General features: G+C 44.7%; 1 protein-coding gene across 1 annotated transcript in view; it reads left to right on the top strand.

Moving 5' to 3' along the window:
- The first annotated feature begins 5,012 nt into the window (after positions 1-5,012).
- Positions 5,013-21,633, top strand: part of PSAP (prosaposin) — a 34,520-nt gene continuing 17,899 nt past the window's right edge. The window contains exon 1 of the mRNA XM_081567076.1: positions 5,013-5,082. Coding sequence (XP_081423202.1) covers positions 5,043-5,082 — 40 coding nt within the window. The 5' untranslated portion in view covers positions 5,013-5,042. The remainder of the gene's footprint in view (positions 5,083-21,633) is intronic.

Below are 21,633 nucleotides of genomic sequence, written 5' to 3' on the forward strand. Positions count from 1 at the left end.
GTCATCCATAGCAAGGCTTCTACTTCATGGCCCAGAATGGATGCTTGAGCTGCTGCCATTATGTCTGCAATCCAACATAAGAAAGGGATTTGCAGCCACAGCTGACATTTAGCTGGTACAAATCAACAGCATTATTTAGGAGTAAAATTACTGAAATACTTCTGTTGTTGTTCAGTCACTAAGTCATGTCAGACTCTTTTGTGACCCCATGGACTGTAGCCCACCAGGCTCCTCTGTCCATGGGATTTCCCAGGCAAAAATACCAGAGTGGGTTGCCATTTCCTTCTCCAGGGGATCCTCCCAACCCAAGGATCAAACCCATCTCCTGCATTGGTAGGTGGATTCTTTACCACTGAGTACTAGGGAAGCCCAAAATACTTCTGTTTTGTTGTTGTTCAGTTGCTAAGTCATGTCTGCCTCTGTGACCCCATGGACAGCAGCATGCCAGGCTTCCCTGTCCTTCACTATCCCCCAGAGTTTGCTCAAATTCATGTCCATTGAGTTCATGTCCATTGATGCTATCTAGCCATCTCACCCTTTGCTGCCCCCTTCTCCTTTGACCGTCAATCTTTCCCAGTATCAGGGTCTTTTCCAATGAGTTGGCTCTTCATATCAGGTGGCCAAACTATTGGAGCTTCAGCTTCAGCATCAGTCCTTCCAATGAATATTCAGGGTACAATATTTCCTTAAGATTGACTGGTTTGATATACTTGCTGTCCAAGGGACTCTCAAGAGTTCCCCAACACCACAATTAGAAAACATCAGTTCTTCGGAGCTCAGCCTTTTTTTATGGTCCAACTCTCACCGACTTCTGTACCAGCTGGTAAATAACTGCTGACTCCCTGATGTCCATTCCTCTGCTTACTTATCCTCTGGGAACACCCACCCCTCCAGGACAATACCTTGGCTCAGCTGGGATCTTCCAAGACATTCCCCCAACAAAATGGTCAGTGTCCTAGCAGTGAAAGTGAAAGTTTTAGTCACTCAGATTTGTCAAATATTTGCACTGGCTGTTTCTCTTGCTTTTAAGAACAGGACCTTAAAAGTCACAAAATTGGCACGTGTTATTTTATTTCATTGGCCAGAATGAAGTCCTTTGGCTGCAAGGGAGGTTATGAAGTGTCTTTTTTCTGGGTGGCCATATGTGCAGCCAGAAATAGGGAGTTTGATTACTAATTATCAAGATCAAGGGAAAAAGAGGTGAAGGATATCAGGAGACAGACAGACTCGGCCACATGGGAGGGCCAAAAAGGTGCCAAGTATTAATAGCACAGAGGAATTTGTGAGCCTAGCTGACACAGTTGATTTCTCCGGCAGTCCAGGGTTGGTGGGAAGAGAGGAACAGACATCAGAGGCTAGGAATTGGCCGGGGGTAGTTAGGGGTGCTTCCAGGATGAGGGGGAGCCAGGGTGGAGGTATGATGTCAGACAGCTGAGCTGGGCCTTCCCAGTGGATGCCTCTGTTCTATCAGCTGTCTTGGCCAAGGGCTCTTTCCATTGTAGAAACAGTGACAGATGGATGCTGTCCAGGGCCAGAAGGGGAATTATTCATCTTACAGGAGGGAGTCTCACAGATCTCAGGCCCTAGAAGTGGGGCCTCATGAGGAACTGGGACCCAGAACTGGAAAGCCATCAAGAACCCTGCCAGGATCTCCAGCATGGCTCACATTTCTGAGGAGAAATATCTTTACAGTTCCTGAAAACTTGAGCTCATAGTAGGGAAGAAAAGAAGGGGATTTTCTTTCACCTTTTAAAATTTTTCCCATAATTTTTTCTTTAAAAAGTATAAAATAAAACATGGACATGGCAATGAGTGAAATAATGGAATGATGGGTACAACCCAAAGTCAAGACTCTTTCCACCTCTGATTCTCTGTTCCTCTCCTGAAAATCCTGCCACTTCTGAAAGAGAAGGGCATGCTGCTGCTTCTGCCTCATGCTTCAAAGCTGCTTCAAGTAACATTGTTTTGTCCAGGCTTATTTCCTTAGCTAGCCCATCATCTTTCAGCATTTGAAATCTTTCCAGTTTCTACTGTTACAAAGAGCCCTTCTGTGAACACTTTGGATAAAATACTTCTCAGCTCTGGATTATTTCTTTGAGGGGGGTACAAAGCTAGGAATGGTATTATAGGGTCAAAGGGTTCAAATAGCTTCATAGCTCTTGTTGCCTACGCACAGATGGTTAGGAAGGTATTTTAAGAGGATTTAAGCATCGACTGACTTGGTAAAAAATGATCATAACCTACTTACTGCTTTTATATTCTTTATTAAAATCCTATCCTTACAGGGAAGAGGGTAACAAGAACATATTACAAGAGTAATATGTTCCTTAATTACTCTTGTGTTCCAGGTGTGCAAATAAAAGGCATGAAAAGTTCATCGCAAAAACATTGACATATCCCTGTGGTTATGAGGGAGGTGGGGTATTAAAAAAGAGTCATGGTTGGTTCAAGCTCTGTCAATAAGTAGCTCTGTGAGTGCAGTAACTCCAGCAAAGTGAGAGCCTGTGACCTGAAGGTCTCCAGGTTTCCTTTTGGCTTGGGGTCTTGTAACCTCTGCACGGGATGCTTTGCCTCCTTCACCGATGAGGAGCTGGGGACCAGGCTGTGTCCTGGGACCCCACGTCCCTTGCACTTATCTGGATGTTGGGGTGATAAGCCCTATGCTGTGGCTGGACTTAGGAAGCCTGTGGATGGGGGCAGCCATGCAGCCTCCATCTTGCCACTGAGGCCAGTCAGTGAGGCATCCAGTTTAGACCAAATCTTGTCCCAACTTTACTCAGCTCTTTCACACCACCCACTGCAGGGCACACTTCCCCATCCTGCTCCCCAGTGGGAAGTAAGAGCTGCAGTGTGGGGGTGGTGGTGGTGGAGGAGGTGAGGTGAAGGAGGGGGACCAAAGGTGGTGAGACCTCTGTCTGTGGCCTGTTCCTCAGATTGTCACAGATGGATGGGACTCTGGGTCTGCCCCTCCCTGGTCAAGTGTAACCTTGGATAAATGCCTTCCCATTCCAGGTCTGAATTTCTCATTTGGTACAGTGATGGAATGAGACTAAATGACCTTTAAGGGTCTGCCCTAAAATTAGGCCGAGATTTCCTTCCCTTCCTTCCTTTGAACTTCTAGGTACTTGTCCTTTGGGGGATGGTGAGGTGAGGGTCATCATCTCTGCTCAGAACCTGAGGGTCAAGCATAGGTAGAAGGCGAGTGGTTTTGTGGGCCACCCAGGCCTTTTTCATTCTGGAGTAAGGTAACAGTCGAGCACTAGACAGGGGGTGGGGGCTGCTTCCTTCTCCAACAAGGCTGCTGGCTGATTTTTAGCCTGGTTCTCAATTTGCGCATCACTTCTTGTTCCCTTCTCCAATGACTCATGCACTTCCTATCCTCCCCCGTCTTGCTCCTCAGTCCCTTTCCTCCACTCCCTCCAGCTCCAGGACAGACCTTAGTAGGGCCTTGGGATGGAGTGTGTTTGTTGGGAAGGGGAAATTTTCTCTTCCCTTCTTTGGTTCTTTTTGATTGATCAGATAATTAAAATGATGTAAGGCAGATTAACAGAAAGTAAAGTTTAATTTCATATGTTCAGGAATCCCACAAACAGGAGCAGGTCAGAGACACAGAGGTAAAATGAGATATATACCCCATCTTGAGATAAGGAATAGAATAGACACCTAGGGCTTCCAAGGACAGGAGGGTCACCCATAGGCAGATAAGAGCAGATTTTTTGGTAATTAGGGATCTGCCCTGCTATATAGATGGAGGTCACGTAGATAAAATGTGTCCCTGGTAATAACTCTCTTTCTGGGAAAAATTCCCAATTTATTTTTTAAATTCCTAATTTAAATTCTTCCAGGTAGTTAAGGGAGAAGCAGTAATTTCTCTTAAGTCCGCAGGGTCTCCATTGCCTTTAATGCGAAAGACAAGTGTGTGTGTGCTCAGTTGTGTCTGACTCTTTGCGACCTCATGGACTGTAGCCCCTGTAGCCCGCCAGGCTCCTCTGTCCGTGGGATTCTCCTGGCAAGACTACTGGAATTGGTTGCCATTTCCTACTCCAGGGAATCTTCCCAACCCAGGGATAGAACCTGCATCTCTTGCATCTCCTGCGTTGGCAAGCAGATTCTTTACCACTGCGCCACTTGGGAAGCCCCTTATTACCCATTATATGTGCGTGTGCTAAATTGCTTCAGTCCAGTCCGACTCTTTGCTATCCCATGGACTGTAGCCCACCAGGCTCCTCTGTCCATGGGATTCTCCAGGCCAGAATACTGGAGCCAGTTGTCCTGCCCTCCTCCAGGGGATCTTCCACCCAATATCAATTCTCATTCAGCCAACCATGTTTCACTTTGTTGACATGATGACAGTTGCTAGTCAAAGATAGTTTAAGACCTAAAAGGGGAAAAATGAAATAGAAAACTACCCTATGGCATTTCTTAAACTAACACGTTGGATGGGCGAAAGACTCACATGCCAAAGTGGCACATCGGAGACCTGCCGTGAAACCCTACATATCTAATATTGGAAAAACCGGTCAGTGAGTCATGGGGAGAAGGGATGGTGGATGTGAGATGTGAAGAGGTAAAATCAGGGACCAGAATGAAGCTACGCGCTAGCCCTGCCACTTAAATACCATCAATGTCAATTTAGGAGACAGCTTTGGGTCAGGTGGTGAGTTTGAGTTCTGACTGTGAGAGCTTAGAAAAAGTAGATAACCTTTTCGATTCTCGGCTGAAAAATGGCCCTAATAACAGAAAATGGCACGTCATAGAAAAAAGGTGAGGCTTGAAAGATATTTTATATAAATAATCCCTAATGTCTTCAATGATGTATTCTTTTTTGATGACCCCTCCCTCCTTCCGCCCCGCCCCGCCCTGCCTCCCCTCCGCGCAGGCGCCCTGTGTGGCGCTGAGTCAGGCTGCGGGGGGAATTCGGAGCCGCCCGGCGGGGATTGATCTTGCGCCTGCGCAGTGGGCGACTCTGGGGCGGAGCAGGTTTATATTCGCCGAGAATCAGCTGACGCTCTGCATTGCAGACTGCGGAGTCCGGTGGCGCCATGTACTCGTTCTTCGTCCTAGCCAGCCTCCTCGGCGCGGGTAAGCCCTGAGAGCCACCCCCCACCAGCCTGGGGTAGGGGTCCCCCACAGAACGCGGCCCGCTCGTCCTGGAGCGGGCTGTACCGGGCCTCGCCCCTCCGCTCTCCGTAGGGATTGGCGAAGGGCGCGCACTGCGCAGGCGCGTGCGTAGCGCCTGGTAGCTGCTGGGCGGCGGAGGGGCTGCGGGAGGCGGTTGGAAACCTGGTTGCTAAGGGTCTGGGGTCCGGCGGGCGGGGCGGGGGAAGTAGCGTCTCCCTCAGGGCTTGAGGTGGCGTGGCTGGGACTCACCCGGGCCTTCTCTTAAACTCTCCGTCCTGCTCTCGGAGTGGGCCTGTAGGGTGACCCCCTCCAGCAGCTGTGTTCTGCTTCTGCTGGGCGCACGTGATCGAGATGGACTGGAGCCTCAACTTCTGGACAGACTTCGGCGCTTGGCCTCACTTGCCCCAGTTTTTAAAAGTATTGAAGTTGCAGAAAACACAGAAATATATATATCTTCTGTGTTGATGCTTATCTTTGCATACATGTTTACTCTTCATCCTACATCTCCAAGATGATATGAGGTTTTTGTTGTTTGCAATGGAGCCCTCCTTTCATCCTGCATGGCCATTGGCCGGCTTTGGTAGTGGCCTTTATTTTGGGGAAAATGTAGGTACCTGAGAAGTTGGTGCTACACAGCAGTATTCTTACACCCACTAATTGTCCTGAAGTAGTACTAATGGTTGTTAAAATCTCTACAGGGCCGAGCTTGAAAACTAGCTGCACTGCCTTCCTGGAATTAGAAAGGGCCCTATGCCCTCCCCACACCCTCAGCTTTTGTTTTCACATCTTAACCTCATTTAAATCATCGTGGTAAAGGGCAAGGAGTGAGATAAATAGAGCCAGATTTTAATTTAAATACAGAAGTGTTTTCACAAATCTGGGTGTTTTCAGATGATAGCCCACTGTGGGAAATAAATCTGATCTTTATAGCCATTCTCTGTTTCTGGTGAACTGTAATTTAAGGGCTCGCTTCCATTTTAACTCATGCAGCAATCCAAATTTTAATCAAACCATTAAAATGGATGACAGTTGATGGAAAAATCAAAGAAATAAGTTATTTATAGGTGAGGTAGATTTAAGGTGTTTTTCCTCATGTTAGCTTTCAGCAACTTCCAGGAGTGTGTCTTAACCTTAAACCAAGCTCCTAACCTTGTTTTACTTGTGGATTATGAAAGACGATCAGTTTCTAAAGATTTTGGTTTATAATCACAGAAGAAACTTTTTCTTGCTGGGGTTAATAGTGCTTGTTATTCCATGGTCTGTATGATAAACGAATGCTAGTCTGTAAGTTATCTACACTGATTGAGAACAATTATTTTGTTTTTCAGTATCCAGTTTTTCTTACTGGCAGTGAGTCACTGCTCACGAGACCCTTAGGGGTTCTGAATCACACCACACAAAGAGGAAATGTAAAGTCCTCCTCGAGTGCAATATACACGGGAGTGTGGCTAACCAGACAGTTAACCTAGACACCTTCTTCCCAGAGCACTTGGGCAATAGGAGTGTGTAATACTGTGCTCTAACCTTGCTGCCCAGCCTTCAGGATTATGTCAAGGTCATGCTCTGAACTGGAGAAGGAAATGGCAACCCCCTCCAGTAGTTTTGCCTGGAAAATTCAATGGATGGAGGAGCCTGGTAGGCTACAGTCCATGGGGTTGCAAAGAGTCGGACATGACTGAGCAACTTCACTGGTTCACTGGTTCATGCTCTGAACACAGTGTGTGAATGCCTGCTTGTTTTGACAGTTCTGGCCTCAGTGTAGGTTTTTGAAAAGATAAAAAAATGTTTAGGATCGCTGTTGAGCTTGTTAATGAAGGTACCTGGTGACGGCAGCCATCTGCTCCCTGAGAGCCATCTGCTCCCTGAGAGCGTGTCATTTTAGATCTGCAGCCTCTGCTTTGTGTTTCAATGATGTCCTGGTGGTAGAGACATTTGCTTTTGAGTTACTTTTCCAGTTATCCTATTGCCCGTCCTTTTTCTCCACCTGGAAAAGAAATGGCAGTGACGGTATACTGAGAGAAATGGAGAGTACCTCCTCTGACTTCTCAGGAATGAAGATACTGAGGCCCCCAGAAATGACTCCCCCAAATCGTAGGCCATTTACTGAGGAAGTCAGAATCAGAACCCAGGACTCGTGACAGTGCTTGCTCTTTGTCTGTCCTTCCATCAACATGAACTGCTTAATTCTTTACAAATTTACTGGGCTGTAATTTACACACAGAAAACATGCACATTTTAAGTGTACAGATTGAGGTATTACTGCACGTGAACAAGTCCACTCCAGAAGCCCCTGTGCCTCCCCATCTCTCTCTAACTTGTCCCAAAGGAAACCCAAAACCCAGCTGCTGTTTTTGAGCTTTTTATACATGGGATCATATAGTGAGGACATACTGTTGGGTGATTGTTCTAGTGGAGGAAGGCAGGCCCAGTGTTAATGAGGTGAAAAGTGTAAGACCTGTGGCTTGATGTCTGGGAGGTGGTACATATTCCCTGAAGCTTAGCTGCCTGTTACTTGTGTAGAGGCTAGCCAGATGAACAGTTTGCCCAGCACTGAGGCAGGTAGCTCTCTAGGGATGCTAGAATGTATTATGTACAAACTTATATTCATTTGATAGCTGCTGTAAAAATTTTTTTTCTTTATTGCTGGCTTTGCTGGGTCATCGTTGTTGTGCTCGCTTTCTCTAGCTGCAGTGTGGGGGCTTCTCATTGTAGAGCACGGGCTCTAGGTGTGGGAGGGCTCAGTAGTTGTGGCTCATGGGCTTAGTTTCCCCACGGCATGTGGGATCTTAGTTCCCAGACCAGGAGTCGAACCCATGTCCCCTGCATTGGCAAGTGGATTCTTAACCACTGGACCACCAGGGAAGTCCCATGACAGCTTATTTTTATTAAGATGTTGTGTGCATGCATGCTTAGTCAAATCTGACTCTTTGTGACCCCACAGACTATAGCCCACCAGGGCTCCTCTGACCATGGGATTTTCCCAGCATGGATACTGGAGTGGGTTGCCATTTCCTCCTTCAGGGGATCTTTCTGACCCAGAGATTGAACTTGCATCTCCTGCATTTTAGCAGGCAGATTACCACTGAACCACCTGGGAATCCACTTATTAAGATGCAAGACATGATTATGGCATGCCTGCTGAATATTTTCACCTGTCAGAAAGTGAAAGTGTTACTCGCTCAGTTGTGTCCAACTCTTTGGGACCTTGCTGCCAGTTTCTTCTGCCTATGGGATTCTCCAGGCAAGAATACTGGATTGGGTGGCTATTCTCTTCCCCAGGGGATCTTCCTGGCCTAGGGATTGAACCTGGGTCTCCTGCGTTGTAGACAGATTCTTTACCGTCTGAGCCACCAGGGAAGCCAGTTCCAGTTCTCACCTGTCAGGAATTTGGACAGTTTCCCTGTTTGTCAGTTTTTAGTCAAAATCAACATTCATAGTAATATGAATATAATTCGTGAAGGGCTTATTTGTATTAGCCAATCAAGGATTTGGTAAGTGCTATTTAATTGCATTTGACAAGGTGTATCCAGTACCACCTACGATAGCGGAAATGTATTGGATCAGGTGGTCTGAGTTTTTCTAAATGAGGAAGGGGAACTTGCTCCTACATTTTCTTGATGTGAAACTGGAATGGCTGGGCTGTGGCTTGACTGGATTGGGAAAAGGAAGGGCGAACAGGGAACTGCTGGCTGGGGAAAGCACCTAGTAAGGCATGGAACGTTCTCGAGACCAAGACCTTGCCACGTTGGGCTGGTGTGCGCTGCAGCTTCTGGAGGCAGTCTTCCAGCATGGGCATTCTAAACCTAAGCCTTGGTTCTGACGCCCGTGATTTGGGTCTTCCTCCTGGAAGGAGGGTCTGAATTTTTCTTGCCTTTTTTTTTTTTTTTTTTTAAATCACTTAAAAACTGATGGTAAATACTGCAATGATTGGGATGAAGAATTTGACTGTTGAAGTTCCAGAAAATAATCCCTGAATTGTGGCCTTGGGTAATGGCCTGTGCCCTGAAGAATAATCTGTCCAAATTTCATGTTTTCTTGTGGAATTTGTAATTTTTTAATATGGGAGTGAGATGATACTGTGGAATTGAAGTTTAACTAATCACACCACTGACTCTATGACCCTGGGCAGTTTTCTTAAACTGCTTTCTCATCTGTAAAGTAGGATCGATAGTCATTCCTATCTAACTGGGTTGTAGTGATGCTTTAATAGCTTACCGAAATGACAAGGCACAGGCATTAAGCACTGTGAGGTTTGTATATAGAAGTGATATAGAAGCAATATGTGTTTGGTAATGTCCTTGTTCTGCCAGCGAACCCTCTCTGTCCTCGATTTTGTGATATCTCCTGCCTTCTTTCATTTCAAAACATGTTGTAAATTTAACAACAAACAAAATTACATTGACTTGTAAATACGTATGTTGGTCATAATTACTGGGTCAGAAAACAAACCAGGGTAGGTAGTCAGCCATTAGGAGGGAGGTGGGAAAGAGTTTGGCTCGGCAGCCAGACCCTCAGTTTATACATCAATCTTTAACAGAGCAGCCCAGCAGACTGCTCAGATTCTAGGCTCATCGTCACTAACCATGGTCCCCAGAGCCGGTTCCACACCCCTCTGCGACCTCTCACCCCCAAGTCTGGTTCCCTATCCATCAGTGGAGGTGAACTAATTAGGTAATAACTGCACGTCACAAACAAGTTACATTATTGTAATAGGTCAGAGAGTAGAAAGTCTGTCTCCCTCCTACCACCTTCCCCCAACCCCCACCGTCGGGCCTTTCCCAGAGGCAGCCTGGTACCATCTTCTTTAGGAAGCTTGCTGGTTACCTGGAGGTGACTATGTGTATAATTCCCTTTCTGTTTTTCTTTTTAACACAAACACATATTACATTGACTGTTTGCTCCTTGCTCTTTTTTTTTTTTTTTTCCAATCATGGAGCATCCTAGACATCCAGAAAAGTAGAAGAGTAATTATAATGAAGACCCATGTATATTTGTTGTTGTTGAATCACTAAGTTGTGTCCAACTGTTTGTGACCCATGGACTTCTGCACTGCTCTCCTTCACCATCTCCCAGAGTTTGCTCAAACTCGTGTCCATTGAGTCATTGATACCATCCACCCATCTCATCCTCTGTCATCCCTTTCTCCTTCTGCCTTCAATCTTCCCTGGCATCAGGATCTTTTCCAGTGAGTCAGCTTTTTGCATCAGGTGGCCCAAGTACTGGAGCTTCAGCTTCAGCATCAGTCCTTCCAATGAATATTCAGGGTTGATTTCCTTTAGGATTGACTGGTTTGATCTCCTTGCATTCACGAGTCTTCTCCAACACCACAGTTCAAAACCATCAATTTTACGGCACTCAGCTTTCTTTATAGCCCAACTCTCACATCCATACATGACTACTGGAAAAACCATAGCCTTTACTAGATGGACCTTTGTTGGCAAAGTAATGTCTCTCTGTTTTTTAATATGCTATCTAGGTTGATCATAACTTTCCTTCCAAGGAATAAGTGTCTTTTAATTTCATGGCTGCAGTTACCATCTGCAGTGATTTTGGAGCCCCCCAAAATAAAGTCTCTCACTGTTTCCACTATTTCCCCATTTATTTGCCATGAAGTGATGGGGCCGGGTGCCATGATCTTAGTTTTTGGAATGTTGAGCTTTAAGCCAACTTTTTCACTCTCCTCTTTCATTTTCATCAAGAGGCTCTTTAGTTCTTCTTCACTTTCTGCCATAAGGGTGGTGTCATCTGCATATCTGAGGTGATTGATATTTCTCCCGGCAATCTTGATTCCAGTTTGTGCTCCCTCCAGCCCAGCGTTTCTCATCATGTATTTTGCATGTAAGTTAAATAAGCAGGGTGACAATATACAGCCTTGACGTACTCCTTTTCCTGTTTGGAACCAGTCTGTTGTTCCGTGTCCAGTTCTAACTGTTGCTTCCTGACCTGCATACAGGTTTCTCAAGAGGCAAGTGAGGTGGTCTAGTATTCCCATCTCTTTCAGAATTTTCCACAGTTTATTGTGATCCACACAGTCAAAGGCTTTGGCATAGTCAATAAAGCAGAAATAGATGTTTTTCTGGAACTCTATTGCTTTTTCGATGATCCAGCAGATGTTGGCAATTTGATCTCTGGTTTCTCTGCCTTTTCTAAAACCAGCTTGAACATCTGGAAGTTCACGGTTCATGTATTGCTGAAGCCTGGCTTGGAGAATTTTAAGCATTACTTTACTAGCGTGTGAGATGAGTGCAATTGTGTGGTAGTTTGAGCATTCTTTGGCATTGCCTTTCTTTGGAATTGGAATGAAAACTGACCTTTTCCAATCCTGTGTCCACTGCTGAGTTTTCCAAATTTGCTGACATATTGAGTGCAGCACTTTCACAGCATCATCTTTTAGGATTTGAAATAGCTCAACTGGAATTCCATCACTGGAATTCCATCATGTTTTTGTTCCACTAGCTTTGTTTGTAGTGATGCTTCCTAAGGCCCACTTGACTTCACATTCCAGGATGTCTGGCTCTGGGTGAGTGATCACACCATCGTGATTAACTGGGTCATGAAGATCTTTTTTGTACACTTCTTCTGTGTATTCTTGCCACCTCTTCTTAATTAATATCTTCTGCTTCTGTTAGGTCAATACCTTTTCTGTCCTTTATTGAGCCCATCTTTGCATGAAGTGTTCTCTTGGTATCTCTAATTTTCTTGAAGAGATCTCTAGTCTTTCCCATTCTATTGTTTTCCTCTATTTCTTTGCATTGATCGCTGAGAAAGACTTTCTTACCTCTCCTTGCTATTCTTTGAAACTCTTGCATTCAAATGGGTATATCTTTCCTTTTCTCCATTGTTTTTCACATCTCTTCTTTTCACAGCTATTTGTAAGGCCTCCTCAGACAGCCATTTTGCTTTTTTTGCATTTCTTTTTCCTGGGGATGGTTTTGATCCCTGTCTCCTGTACTATGTCACGGACTTCTGTCCATAGTTCATCAGGCACTCTGTCTGTCAGATCTAGACCTTTAAATCTATTTCTCACTTCCACTGTGTAATCATAAGAGATTTGATTTAGGTCACACCTGAATGGTTTAGTGGTTTTCCGTACTTGCTTCAATTTAAGTCTGAATTTGGCAATAAGGAGTTCATGATTTGACCCACAGTCAGCTCCCGGTCTTGTTTTTGCTGACTCTGTAGAGCTTCTGCATCTTTGGCTGCAAAGAATATAATCAGTCTGATTTTGATGTTGACCATCTGGTGATGTCCATGTGTAGAGTCTTCTCTTGTGTTGTTGGAAGAGGGTGTTTGCTATGACCAGTGCATTCTCTTGGCAAAACTCTGTTAGCCTTTGCCCTGCTTCATTCTGTACTCCAAGGCTGAATTTGCCTGTTACTCCAAGTGTTTCCTGACTTCCAACTTTTGCACTGCAGTCCCCTATAATGAAAAGGACATCTTTTTTGGTGTGGACCTTTTACCTAAAAGGTCTTGTAGGTCTACTTACCTTTCTTAAAAAAAAATTAAAATTTTGGAATAATCTTAGATTTACAGAAAAGTTGCAAAGCTAATACAGTGAGTTTCTATATACCCTTCACCCTGTATGCCCTACTGTTAATATCTTGTGTAATCACTGTACACTTGTTAGAAGTAAGAAATTAACCTGTTAACTGGACTGCATGGGCTTCCCAGGTGGCTCAAGTGGTAAAGAATCTACCTGCCAATACTGGAGACGCGGGTTCAATCCCTGGGTCAGGAAGAGCCCCTGGAGGAGGAAATAGCAGCCCCCTCCAGTATTCTTGTCTGGAAAATCCCATGGACAGAGGAGCCTGGTGGGCTACGGTCCATGTGGTCACAAAGAGTCGGAGACGACTGAGCACGCATGCAGACTGCACACTTTATTTGGATTTTACCAGTTTTCCCACTAAGCTGGTGTTTTGTTCCAAGAGTGAATCCAGAGTACCACATTGCACTTCAATTGTCCTGTCTTCTTAATCACCTTCTACTTCCCAGCTGTTTAAAAAAGTAGCTTCAGAGTATTTTATTGTATAGATGTTTCAATTTAGTAAAACCTGTTGATGGACATCTGTGTCCCAGAAAAAGTGGCATGGATTCTATTGACAGTTCTAAATTTTAAAATTGAATTCTGGTCATATTTGGAGAAGGCAATGGCACCCCACTCCAGTACTCTTGCCTGGGAAACCCCATGGACGGAGGAGCCTGGTAGGCTACAGCCCATGGGGTCGCGAAGAGTCAGACACAACTGAGTGACTTCACTTTCACTTTTCACTTTCGTGCACTGGAGAAGGAAATGGCAACCCACTCCAATATTCTTGCCTGGAGAATCCCAGGGACGAAGGAGCCTGGTGGGCTGCCGTCTATGGGGTCGCACAGAGTCGGACACGACTAAAGCGACTTAGCAGCAGCAGCAGCATATTTGGATAGATACTGCTTTTGAAAGGTAATTCTTTACATGACAGGAGATGTTATAGAAAGTTCTTTTGGCTAGTCTTAGTGATGTCACTTATTACAGTAAAAAAAAAAAAAAGATAAAAGCCAAAACAAAACTCCTTTAACAGCCATGCTGGGATGCTGTCCTACATGTGCTGGCCCTGACACCAGAGGGCCATGTAGGAGGAAAATCCGAAGTTTATTCTGCATGGTCACGTCTTCTGGTCCTTGGATACTTTGAAGGGTTCTTTTCCCTCTCCTGTCAGGTCAGGGCTGCTGAGTTACTGTTGCTCAGAATTTTGCGTTTGTGTTCTACCCTTCTGGGGCATCTTCCTTTTTAGATAATCGTGTGGTTACTCTCTGCTTAGCTGTTGCCCATTGCTCTTTCTGAAATGGCTGTGCCATCCTGCCCTCCTCTTGCTTTTCCTTGGCTTCATTTTTCTTCATAACACTCAGCTCTGCCTGGCATCATGTGATGTGTTTTTATTTGTTGTCATGGTCACTTACTGGATCTACAGCATGTATGACAGTGTCCAGCACCTAATAGGTGCTTAGCACTGCTGGACTGTGGTGTGAGACACAGAAAGTAGATGTCAGGTCAGTAAGTGCCGGTGGGTCGCTATGCATAAAACCTAAATGCTAGTATCACCAAGTCTTTGTCACGATTAGACAAAGTATTTTCTTTTATTAACTGAAACTAATTTTCAGAAATTGTGTTCAGGAGTTGCCAAATCAAGAGGGACTTTGGATTATTCAGGTGAACTGTTGGCTTTTAAACTGTGTCCAGGTTAGAAACTGCCCATCCCTTGTCCCCCAAGCTTGTTGGAGAGGATTTTATGTAGGGAGTAGGGACACAAGAGCCTAACATAACTTAGATACCCCTGGTGGCCCTGATAATTTTTGGAAGTTATTTCCCCTCCTTTTGGTTCCAGAACTTGATTGTTTATAAATGTTTAATGCAGTGGTTCTCCAACTTTTTAGTCTCAGGATCCCTGTGTATTCAGGAGACATTGAGAGACCCTCAACGAACTTTTCTTAATGTGGATTATATTTGTTGATATTTACCATCTTATAAATTGACAACATTTTTAAAATAATGCTTAAAAAAATAAATCCATTACATGTTAAAATACTGTGACTTTAATGAAAGATAGCTCTTTTCCTAAACATAAACATACTTAGGGAAGGCAACAGCTTCTTTTACATTTTTGCAATCTTTTTAACATCTGGCTGGATTTTCAGTTGCTTCTGCATTCATTCTTTGCACTGTCACATGTCGCATATTTCCGGGAAAATTCCACTGCTCCCTTGTGGGTGAATGAGTGAAAAAGGCAACTAGCATCTTCATATTACTCTTATGAGAATTTTGACCTCATGGACCCTTTGAAAGAATCTTTGAGACCCTCAGGGTTCCACGGACCATACTTGGAGCGTGAACCACTGGTGTAGCTGATTTGCAGGAACTGCAGGTGTCAGAGTAGGTGACCCTTCCCAAGAGTTTACTGTGTGCCCAGCTCTGTTCTAGGAGCTTTTTGCTTAAAATCGATTTTATCCTCCCAAGAGCCCTCACAGGTGAGAGCAACTAAATCAGAATGCTGGGGGGCATTCTAGTATCCTGCCCTCATCCATGCTGTGATCTGAATTTTAGATTTCGGCATTTTCAGTGGAGGTGGTATTCTTTTTAAGTGTTAAGTAAGTGACACTTGTAGACACACACGTGTCTGAAACTTTTGTTTTATTTTACATTTAATTTAATTTATTTGGCTGCGCCAGGTCTTAGTTGCAGCCCACAGGATCTTTATTGGAGGCATGCGAACTCTCAGTTGCAGCGTGTGGAATCTAGTTCCCCGACCTGGGATCAAACCCAGGCCCCCTGCATTGGTAGCATGAAGCCTTAGCCGCTGGACCACCAGGGAAGTCCCTGAACTTTTTAGTTACTAAACAATCATTGTGGGATAAGCCCAGAACACTCCTTATTAGTTGAGTTTGCATGAAAATCTTTTTTTTTTTTTAAGAATATTTTCTTCTTCAGGAGTGCAGAGACCACCTAGCTGATTAGCAGGGATGGGGTAGAGCCTGGACTGGCTGCTGGCTGAATTGACTCCTGGGCCGTGCTCTGGGCCATGCAGACATGCATTTTTGACCTCTGCCTATACCCATCCATCTGGCTGGATGTTAGGCAGTCCTGTCTGGCCCTGTGGCATAATCTTACCTAAGGTGATTTAAGTTCATCTCTGATCATCAACCTAGGTTGACATGTTGGAAGAGCTTTTGCTAATAGTTTATATTGGACAAGAGTGCTCTTTTTTTTTTTTTTTTAATCTCTTTATTGGTGTATAGTTGATTTACAGTGTTGTGTTAGGACTGGAATGCTCTCGAATGAAGGAGATAGGAATTTCTTTTCCCAAAATTAATTATGCCAAGTTGAATCGTTTTTTTACAATCTTAAGAAGATCACCTTGCCCCTCAGTGTGTGTTACCACACAGGGCAGTGTACCTGAGCATTCTGTTGCTTTCTTCATGTTGATTAATTTCTTCCTAGAATGATCTGGCTTATGAGGAAAATTTATAAACACGGCAACAGTGGGAGAGGAGAAACAGGGAAGAAAGAACCTTTGTCTTAAGTAACAGAAATAATAGCTTATCTGGGCCAGATGTAATGGGATGTCAGCCTAGGGAGCTTGAAAGCTTTATTGCCACAGATTTCTTTTGTGATAAGAGGAATATTTGAACCTTACTTCCTCCAGATCAAGGCAGGCTTCCTCTGAGCTAATGCCATTCTGAATGATTAAATGGGCAGTGTTTTTATTCAGCTCTGTGGAATGTTGTCCAAAACAAGATCCTATAAAGAAGAGACAAATGTTCTTTGCCATCGAAGGTATTTGTGACACCAGCTATTCATCGAGTAGTCAGTGTTGACTGCATTGTATTATCTCCTTGCTCTTAGGAAATCCAAGTGCACGAATTCTCCTGAGAAATGTCTGAATGCCGGGAACCTGAGATAGATGCTGCCCCTCCTGGGGTTCATCTCTCTTGGTTTCCTAGCAACCTGCTTGTTGCCATGGCAGTGCATTACCCAGGCATCAGATCCACTGCCCTGTGGAATATGTGCTGAGTATTCTGATTATTGATACAGGGAGGCCGCTTACATTTTCTGTAACACCTTCCCCCCACCTTTTTTTGATAATCAGAGACTCTAACAGTATTTAGCACATATTACCAGAAATATTTAAAAAGGAAAGATTTTATATGGCTAAAATAATAAGATTGATTGTTGTAACCAATAGGGCATAAAATACACATTCTAGGAATAATTATCCCCTTCATTCTGAGGTTGTTTTTGAAAATCTTTGTCAATTATGTTGTGTACATGATTTTTAAATATCCTTAATGAGGTTAAGCCTTAGTAAAGACTTGTCGTTTGGAGACTATTTTGGTGACTGAGGTAGATGATTAAGCTGATATTAAAGTTAGCCATCAGTTGACTGCAGGCATCAGAGACCTAGAATAATGATGGCTTAAATATTATTGAACTGTTATTATCTATCATAGTAAGTTCAGGAGCCAGTCAGTCTAGGGCTGGTATAGTGTTTCTACTTCCAAAAGAATTCAGAGACCCACATTCTTCTAGGTTAATGTTCAGCATCCTTGAAGTTTAGCCCCTTTCTTTGTGGCCCATCCTGGCTGCTAGAGTTCCTGCCATCACATTTGTCTTTAAAAGTTCAGTAACCTCTGCTGACATCCACCGCATCAGCCAGAATGTGGTTTCAGGGCCAGGTCTTGCTAAAAGGGAAACTGGGAAATGTGGCTTTTAATTTTGGCAGCCTTATATGTAGCTAAGAATTTGCAGTTCTGTTCCTTTGAAACGGGTGGAGAATAGATACAGGGAGCAACTTGTGGTCTTTGCCACACTGGGCGATAATTGTTCCCTATAACAGGTTGTAAGATTTAACAGTTTTTTTTCTGATTTTAAAGGAAACTTGAAAAAAGGTTAATTTATGCCAAAACATAAAAATTAGAATGTGACCACCTCCCTTTGTCATCTTCCCCCCAGGTTCACCATTAACAACAAGCTGGTTTATAATCAATTGAGCTTCTTAGGTACTAGGCACTGTCAGTGCTTTCTCTGCTTTCTCATTAGTCTTCACAGAATTCCTGAGAAGAGGGCACTCTTATTTTCCATATTTTGCAGGTAATTGTGGCATTAGTGAGTTTTCCGAGCTTTGGCTATCATAGACAGCAGAGCAGGGGTTTCTTCAGGTCTGTCTACCCCTGATTACCAGGGCAGTGATCACGGTGCCACACTGCTTCTTGCCCTTCTAGAAAAGGAGAGGTTTTGAGAGGGCTTTCTAAAAGGTGGGCTCCAAAAATATTTTGAACAGTGGTGGCTTTCTTGGGATTGGAGGGCAATCAGCCTGTAGCTGCAATAACATGAATTGCCGAGAGCATTTCGCTGGTGCTTTTACTGGTATCTCGCTGAGCACGTCTCGTTTTTGTTCATGCAGGGCTTCTTGTTTAGTTCCTAGATACGCAGTGTCAGCTCCTGGGCTCATTAACAGTTCAGCCTGTGCTTCACTCTCCTTGTGATTTCTGGGTCTTAATTTAGCAGCCAGCAACTTCTGAGGTTGTTGGGGTGCAGCTCTCCAGGTCATTGAGCTGCCAGTTAATGACCTGATTAAATGTAGAGAAAGCAAAATTGAACAGCCTTGATTCAGCTGTTTGTGGAGTGCTTGTTCTGGGCAGGGTAGTGGACCTGGGTAAGATCTGGTTACTGCTATGGATAGTAATAGTAATGGTGCTTGTTGGACTTTCAAAGCATGCCAGCACTGCACTAACTTTGTTTTACAAATAGATTAATTTTTACAAATCCCTTGAAGTAGGTACTCGTAAAAGGCCCATTTTGCAGATTGGAAGACTAAAGTTCTGACAGTCATGTGACTGAAAGTAATAGAGCCATGATCTGAACCTTCACTGATTTCAGAGCCAGTCTGGTAGAGGATAATGTAGATGAATTAAGATGCCAGAGAAATGATGATAAGGAATGATGGTTGAGAGAGTAGTACTCTGGCAGTTGAAAGTGCATAGTTTTGTCATCCTGTTTCTCAAAACAATCCAGTAAAATCCTCACTTTACAGAAGAAAAACAAACTCAGAGGGGTGATGATTTGCTTGAGGTCATTTGGACAGGTCTTGCAGGCAGATCTCATTTTCTTTTCAGTATACCATGTTTTAACTTAGATGGTGGATAAGTTGCTTTAGAAGTCTCACTCTAAACTCTCCTTCTCACTTAAGAAGTCATCATAAGAGCACCTGAAACATACATGGTTATGGTGAGCTCTCATCCCCCCGCTCCCTCCTTCCCAGGCTCACTGAGGATTTTGGGTCAGAGTCTAGAGCTTCCACAAGCAAAGCCCGTGACTGGTCAGCTCATGGCAACTGTTCTCAAGACAGTAGAATTCCATTGCAGCCTATCTTTGATGACTTACATATGGAGTGGTTTAGAACACAGCTGCTTACTTTCTTCTAAGCCTGGAGAGTAAAAAGGGAATAGAGCACCCACTGCTTTCCTAAGGAAATAACAATTGAAGTCTTTTTAAAAAAGCAAAACCAAAACCCTGTTCTGATAAAATGGAACTTGCCTGTGGTGTTTAGTGTCTCTGAAGCCATTGTTTCTCTGACTTCAGCCCACCAGTGCTTGTCATTGAGGGCTCGAATGCCAGGCCCTTGAACTAAGAAGTGCAGTGCTTGCCTCACCCTGAGCAGTGATCCTACTTAATATGACCAACTTAAATCAGAAATCTCCAGGGAGTCAGGCAGACATTCTAAGAACTTTCTTCAAGTTCAGCCTGTTGGCTCAGAGAAGGAAGTTGGTATTTGGGGGCAGTGTGGGAAGATCAAAATAGACATGAAAGCTTTGCTGGGTACATGTTTTGAGAAATAACACCTAAGAAAGTAGTTTAGGGTAATTTCAACATTGGTTATGTGTAAATACTGAATGTCATTTGCCTCATTATTATGAGAGTGAAGACTTGTAGCCCCTAGAGGTCCTCCCCTGCTCACCACTCAGGATCCCTCTTACACAGAATCCCTCACAGGTTGGGCATTTCCTTTGCTTGGTTGCTCCTGCTGTTGGCAAGGTCATCATGCAATGAGCCAACCCACTCCCTTTTTATGTCCTATGGATGTTAATGTTTCTTACCTTGAGCTGCGGTCTGCTTCCCTTCCCCTCTCCCCACTGCTCTGAGGTCTGAGGTCTGGGGTCTGAAACCACCGCCCAGAGCAGGTCTGCCCCCGTGTCAGAGGTGGAAGGTGTCCTTGACCTGTGACGATAACTGTGCATATCCTGGAGAACTTGTCTTTCCCAGCTGAACACCTCGCGTCTCCTAGGAGCCTCACCTTCCCATCTGCCTCCCCATCCCTAGCGTGCCCTTTGCTGCCCCAGGAAGTAGGCACACACATGTGTTCTGCCTGCCTGTGTCCCCGGGTTCTGACCCCCACCTCCGTCCTTGTGCTGTTGGCTCTTGCTGCCCTGTTCTCTCTTCCAGCTGCACAGACTTCAGATTTAAACCTAACCCTGAGGGTTTTATTTTTCCAGCTGTCCCCTTCATTCCTTGCTGCCCCGCTCCCTGCTTGGTCTTTCTGGGTTGAGCCTTGCACTCCATTAGGTGCCCGTCATCCGGATCTCCCACCTCCCTCTCGTTTCTCCCACATCCCACCTGGTGACACTAGCGTGTGCTGTCGCCCACAGGACCCATCACAAGGGCGGAGTGCCAGCTGAGGTCCTTCCCAGTGGGCCTGAGGTCTGCTTCAGCCTGGCTCCTGAAAAGAGAAACACAGTGCTTTCCCTTTATAAAGAGCACTGCTCCCTCTCCCCTCGGCCCCACACACCTCATCTCTCTTTAAACAGTCTTTCTAAAGGTGCCACTTCAGTTTTCACTTTTGAAGAAGCCACCCCTGGCTGCCCCAGGCGTTTGGCATCCTCCTCGCTGCTCCCAGGCCTGCAGCGCCAGGATTCTGTTACTGCAGTGTCTGTCCCTTCTGCTCTTGGGGTCCAGGAGTCTGTCTGTCTTCACTTTGATCTCCCACCGAAGGGCCCTGTGCTTGTCTCAGTGGGGTTAATGATTACATCTTCATCTTAGTTCTCCCACTTCTGTGGAGAAAACTCATGCTTACCGCTAGAGCTTGCAGTCCCAGGCTGTTCTCTGCACAGCTGTTGAGAGTCCCTTGAAGGGGTGTGAGGGTTTTGTGTACAAGTGCGTTTTCTGGGGAAGGGATCTGCGTCCCAAACTTGTTCTGACCCACTGTTTGGTTTCAGGAGACCAGCTCCTGAAATAAGCCCCGAACCTCAGCAGGTAGCTCGTTGGCATCACCAGGCTTGTTTCAGCCTCATTACCAACCTGAGAAAACACAGCTGTTTCAGGTCATCTTAGGAAATCCCACCACAGGCCATTTTCATAATGTGCACCTTTGTAAATTTGGCTTTAGGTTGGAGGTAAATGGGCATGTCTAGCTGAGAACTGAATTTCTAGGAGCTGAGCTGGGACTTCAGTTTTCGTTTCTCAGTGTCCATGAAGTCTCTTAGGCGTGGATTGGGTGACCTCTTAGGTCTACCAGACGGGCTACCTTGCATATCTTTCATCTCTAGTTCTGAGGTGCAGGCTTGTTACTACTCAGTAACTGTTGGCATTGGGAAATGACCTTGGGTTCTTGGTAGTTTGACCAATATCAGATGAAAGGGGCTACTTTTTTAGTCTAGAATGGCTTGGCCAAAACAAGTAGCAAAGTCTTTATAGCAGGTGGTTACTACTTCCAAGTTCCTAAGGGAGTAAACAAGTTACAAAGTCTATATAGCAAGTGATTACAGCTTCAAGTTCCTAAGGGAGTAAACAAGTTACAAAGTCTGTATAGCAGGTGGTTACTGCTTCAAGTTCTAAGGGAGTAAGCAAGTTACAAAGCATTCTTGCTGCTTGGGCCTGTGATAGTGCATTGTGTTCCTGAAACCTGATAGATTTCGGTCCCTTGTAGCCAGTTCCTAGCTGGGTCAGTCGGAGACAATCCCTGATGAAAGCTGATGAAAGTTGTC

Source organism: Giraffa tippelskirchi, chromosome 2 (genome assembly GCF_054371585.1).
Source record: "Giraffa tippelskirchi isolate mGirTip1 chromosome 2, T2T-mGirTip1v1.2.pri, whole genome shotgun sequence".
In the NCBI taxonomy this organism is placed as follows: domain Eukaryota; kingdom Metazoa; phylum Chordata; class Mammalia; order Artiodactyla; family Giraffidae; genus Giraffa; species Giraffa tippelskirchi.